Here is a 5,809-nt window from a genome sequence, read left to right on the forward strand (position 1 = left end):
GGAGGGCCTGGGGGAATCACAGGGGTCTCTCTTGGTGCTGAGCCGTGAGCGGAGGGCCTGGGGGAATCACAGGGGTCTCTCTTGGTGCTGAGCCGTGAGTGGAGGGCCTGGGGGAATCACAGGGGTCTCTCTTGGTGCTGAGCCATGAGTGGAGGAATCACAGGGGTCTCTCTTGGTGCTGAGCCGTGACTGGAGGAATCACAGGGGTCTCTCTTGGTGCTGAGCCGTGAGTGGAGGGCCTGGGGGAATCACAGGGGTCTCTCTTGGTGCTGAGCCGTGAGCGGAGGAATCACAGGGGTCTCTCTTGGTGCTGAGCCATGAGTGGAGGTCCTGGGGGAATCACAGGGGTCTCTCGTGGTGCTGAGTCCTGGTTCCATGTGTCAACTTCTCTCCAAGACCCTTCTGGCCGTGGAGTGGCAGGACTGACTCAGATGCTCCTCAGGCCCTTTCCAGCAGAAGTCAGCTGGGATTCTAAAGTAAACTGCCCTTTCCTTGGCCAACTTTTAAGAAACTGAGAGTCCAGTGTAGTTTTCTGGCAAAGAGACCACCTATGGCAAAGAGGTGGAACAACTGTTTAAATTAACCATCATCATATTTCAACTTGAGGTGTGGGATATTGTTTCAAAAAAAAATCCGCATTAACCCAGACATCAACCTATCTAAAGTCAAAATGGTCACATCCACAAAAGTAAGCCACTCTAGTACATTTTGTTTGATAATGATACTGGTTCTCACGGACCTGGAGAATGAATTTTCTTCAGTAAAGGTCATGCAATGTTTATGTATAGTATCATTCAAACACTGAACTCACTTAACGTGACCATCATGAACTGTGAAGATCATCTTCTAATCAGTAGTAATTTTTCTAAATTGCATTTTTTCCATACGCATATAAGGAAAGTCTAAACACATCACTGTTAATTTCCAGGAACAGCCAGGACTTGAACGATATTGCCACCTGCTTTATGAAATAGTAACTGGGGAATCTTAGTGGAAGTTATTTTCAAAATTATAAATTGGATTTATGGAATGTAAATTTGAGGATGTTTTTGAATCATTCTTTGTTTTTGTGAGAGTTTTGTCAGGAAGAGATGGAGTGTCTCAATGTGAAAGGAATATATGCCCAAACTCTGTGTGAGAAAGACTTCTGATGGGAGCATGTCCCATACAGTAATATCAGACCCCTGCCCAGTGTCAGCAAGTCGCCTCCTTCCCAGGCCAGCAGAAGCAGTGCAGACCGGCCTCCACTTCTGTTTCTCAGTGTTGGTTGAGAGAAGTGATTTGCTTGTAGCCTTCAAAAGATGAACATTTAGCGTGAGGTTTGGTGACTTCACAGTGGTCCTTGATGTTGCCTCACCTTTTACGGTCAGGAGTCGTGTCCTTCATTCAGTAAAAGTTAAGTCAGCATCATGGACAGCACACTGGGTATCTGTGAAGAACAAGTGAGAAAAGAAGGTGCAGTTCCCGACCCCAAAAAGCTATCCACTGGGTTGGAGCTGGGGGGACGGGATACAGAGCATGATGGCCGTGGGACAGGGCTGTGACCAGGCGCTGAGGACTCCTGGTGTGGACATGTGGTGGCAGGGGTCTGAGGCTGGCTCCAGTGAGCAGCAGCAGAGGACAAGGAGGTCCCCCCGGAGCAGGTGTCTGACACTGAGAGAGGCAGGTGGGGGGTGGTGGCCACGGCCAAGTTTACAGGGATGGGAAGGACAGAAACACCTGGTCCCCAGGCACAGGGACACACGTTTCATGAATCTGCAAGTTCAGGAGCTGCTCTCCTCAGAAATATTGCTGTGGCTGCACCACAGAGACTCTATCAGAGGAGTCCAGGCTCCAGCCAGAATGTCCCCCTTCCAGTGAGTGTTGTGGAACCCCAAGACTGGTGCTAGGGGAGCCCATGCAGGCGGTGACAGTGAGGCTAGAACATGTGTGGAAGGCAGTAAGGAGGATCCAACACACACTTTCCTGACCAGCATTCTCTTACGATAATAAACCAACTCAACATTGTGGAACTGAAATGTTTATAGCTCAACATTTTCTCCTACCTGGTATTATGCTTTGAAAAAACATGAATTCAGTGTAAGGAAGATGCGTCTCTGATGTGGACCCCCGTGGTCCTTCATCTGCTGTGACGTACTCCATTGGAGTAACGGGTTTGATTCCCTAAGGAGGGTATATTTTATGTGCTATCTTATTAATTAAACTAAATCTCTCATTAATACATGATACGTATCAAGATACTGTATTTTTAAAACTTCAAAAACAAACGTTCCAGGTTTCAGTGACTGCTGATCTGCCCTCAGTAAGTTCCTTTCCATCTTCCGTAACTTCTAACTTTGTATATCTGCCCTTTACCCACCTTTGGTTTTCTCTGCTTACATTTTTCTGGAAATTTTCCTTTCAGGATTCGGGGGTTCTTTCATGGCCCCTTCTCCGTCCCCCGTGACTCCAGCTCAGAATAACCTGCTGCAGCCCAATTTTGAGGCAGCTTTCGGAACAACACCTTCAACTTCCAGCAGCAGCTCCTTTGACCCGTCAGGTGAGGCAGTGACCCCCACACGCTCTCCTCATTTATCTCAGCGACATTAATATACCACCCAAGGTTAGCGTGTTACCAGGAAACCTACAGCAAGCCAATACCAACCTGAGTTTTCAAACCTTGATAATCCTCATTCTGTAACTGAGTAAAAATTCCCAGTACGCCCGTTAGCTTTAAGAATAACCTGCAGTTCTTTCTGGTTTTGATTTTTAGCAGAAATCTAACTTAACACGCACACCATCTATTTGCATGAGCTTACACAGCTTAGAGATGCTGAGCAAAACCAAGTACTTGGTACTGAATCCTGTATAGTGTCTGGATACGTGAGCACCCGGTGCTGTTGCTTACACCCTCCAAAGCCTGCATGGCCTCCGTTTTATGAAATTGAAACACAGTATTCTCTGCCTGCCTCTAACCTTTCATCACTGCTGTCATTTTGTTTGTATTCTCTTCCATTCTGTTCTTCCCATGCTGGGTCCTCACTACAATTTTCAATTGGTGAGTTTTTGGCAATTAAATGTGTTTCAGAAACACCCTGAATATGTCCCGTGCCTGACAATTTGGTCGCTTCCGTTGCCAGTGCCTGGTCGAATGCTGTCCTTCTTTAGAATTATCGTACAGTAGTATGAATGTAGATATGTGTAGTTTCTTGATAAAATTTAATGACCACAAAGGTTTTGACATAGAAAAGATATTAGAAATATCTTATGGAAATACTATGAGTCTGCATTTTGAATGATCTGCACTGCAGAACTGCACAAAGGGTGACTTCTATGCTCATCAGGAACCTTAATGATGGTGTTTGAGTCCTAATACTTAAAACAGCATTTGGCCTAAATACACTCTCAAAGTTAGAACCAGAAGTGATCTCTGTAATGAGAAAAAACAATATCAAAATTGTTACTTCTACGATATGATCAACTGGCCAGGCACAGTAGCTCATGCCTGTACTTTGGGAGGCTGAGACAGGAGGAACACTTTAGCGGAGGAGTTTGAGACCAGCCTGAAGTAAGACCCCACTTCTAAAAGGAAAAAGAGTCTCAGCACCCATAGCACAGTGGTTATGGTGCCGGCCACATGCACCCAGGCTGCTGGGTTTGAACCCTGTAGGGACCTGATAAAACAACAATGCACCTGCAACAAAAATATAGTTGGGCGATGTGGCAGGCTCCTATAGTCCCAAGTACTTGGGGGGCTGAGGCAAGAGAATCACTTAAGCCTCAGCCCAGGAGTTTGAGGTTGCTGTGAGCTGTGACATCACAGCACTCTATGGAGGGTGACATAGTGAGACTCTTGTCTCAAAAAAAAAAAGAAGTTAGCTGAGTGTGGTGGCACATTTCACCAGCAGGAGGATCACTGGAGCCCAGGAGGTTTGAGGTTACAGCTATAATTATGCCACCATACTCCAGCCTGGATGACAAAGTGAGATTCTGTCTCAAAATATAAAAATAAAATAAATCAATAAAATAGGATAAACTCTTTTTCAGCTACTTTTTACTAAGTTCCAACCATTAGATCAGATTTTGTTTTGACACTAATTTCATAGAAAATTAGAAGATACAACTTTTTTTTCTCATTTAAGAACTATTTTAGAAGTAAGCATCTTAGGTTTTCAGAGTAATTTGTTTAGTCTTTGCTAAAATCCCCCCCATTTTAAATCAAAAGTATTTTAGTGATTGTTTTTAGTCAGAGTAACAGTGGCTCCACTTATGTGAGTACTTATCTGTATAGAACAAGCATTGTCAAAAGCATGATCTATATTGTCTAACTTGAACTTCGCAACAAAGCCATGTGGTAGTGGTGCTCTTCCCATTCACAGATGAGAAAGCTAAACAGCTCAGATGGTGACTTTGTGAAAGGCCCACAAAGTGAGGCAGGGGCTGACCTGGAGCCCAGTTCTGGCTGTGAAGTCTGCACCCCTGCCGGAACCTTCTACAGGCACTTTCCGTCTCTGCTGGCGTTCATTAGTATTTCCATACTTTATGAGTAGAAATACGTAGATGTGTTCTTCCTGGTGTTGTAGTCACAGAAAGTGTGAATTACATGCCCTCTCTGTAAGATTGTATATTCATTTGTTTCCATGGTTTCTCAAAAGACAGTTTCACTTTAATCTTGCAGAAGGCATTTCAGTTATTCTGAACCCAGTCTGTTTGATTTCCAGTGTTTGATGGTCTAGGTGATCTTTTGATGCCAACCATGGCACCAGCCGGGCAGCCTGCACCTGTCTCCATGGTACCACCCAGTCCCGCCATGGCAGCCAGCAAAGCCCTTGGGAGTGACCTCGACTCATCCCTTGCCAGCTTAGTAGGCAGTGAGTATCTAGTTCTCTTTCACTGGAGCATATGAGAGTTGGGTTTTCTTGTCCTTGCTATCATGTTTTGTTTCTGGATTCACATACAGGCGAGTATATTGAGGAATAGATAGAAGTCATAGTGCCTCACCCAGCACAGTCCTTGGAAGGCAAGCAGTGGCTGCACCAGCATCTCACAACCAGCCACCAGGCCATTGTCAGTCTAGATTCACAAAGGTGTAATTATAGGTGGTATGCAAGTATTAAACCAGGGTGTTATGTGTCATAAGGGCTTAATTTTTCTATTTCTTTGGAAATGAGAACATAGAGTACCATATTAAATGAGTATGTTTGCAAATTTATTATCCAAATGAGTTTCAGGCATTGACTGAGCAAATACTGATTATGTACTGAGCATTATTCCAGGCTCTAGAGATAAATGAGTGAACAAAACAGATAAAAGTTTCTGTTCTCATGGAGCTTGGGAAGGGCAGAGACAAACTTTAAACTAAGTAAATTCTATAGTAGTTTGAAAAACAAGTTCCACAGAAAAAAATGGATCAGACAAAGGGGAGTTGGGAGGGCGACAGGGTGACACTTAGGGTGACCCTCAACAGGAAGGAAACATTTGAGCAAAGATTTTGAAGGCAAAGGAGTGATTATGTGGTTATGATGGTTATCTGTGAGCAAATGAAATAGTGCAAAGATTTTGAAGGTAAAGGAGTGATTATAATGGTTATAATGGTTATCTGTGAGCAAATGAAATAGTGCAAAGACATTGGGGCTGATTCAAGGGAAATTGAGGATGGACCAGTGGCTGGAGCTGAGTAACTGAAGGAGAGAACCTGAGGGCACTGTTACAGTGAAGGGGGAACCTGAGGGCACTGTTACGGTGAAGGGGGAACCTGAGGGCACTGTTACGGTGAAGGGGGAACCTGAGGGCACTATTATGGTGAAGGGGGACCTGAGGGCACTGTTAC

General features: G+C 44.7%; 1 protein-coding gene across 4 annotated transcripts in view; it reads left to right on the forward strand.

Annotated features, from left to right (window-relative positions):
* Positions 1–5,809, forward strand: part of SNAP91 (synaptosome associated protein 91) — a 149,425-nt gene that overhangs the window by 118,048 nt on the left and 25,568 nt on the right. For 3 of the 4 annotated variants that reach the window (XM_012812398.2, XM_003801299.1, XM_012812399.1), the window contains 2 exons: positions 2,405–2,539; positions 4,701–4,850. In XM_012812398.2, coding sequence (XP_012667852.1) covers positions 2,405–2,539; positions 4,701–4,850 — 285 coding nt within the window. The remainder of the gene's footprint in view (positions 1–2,404; positions 2,540–4,700; positions 4,851–5,809) is intronic. The other variant, XM_003801298.1, reaches the window with a different exon arrangement.

This window comes from Otolemur garnettii, unplaced genomic scaffold (genome assembly GCF_000181295.1).
Source record: "Otolemur garnettii isolate 467f Iridium unplaced genomic scaffold, OtoGar3 scaffold00205, whole genome shotgun sequence".
Classification (NCBI taxonomy): Eukaryota; Metazoa; Chordata; class Mammalia; order Primates; family Galagidae; genus Otolemur; species Otolemur garnettii.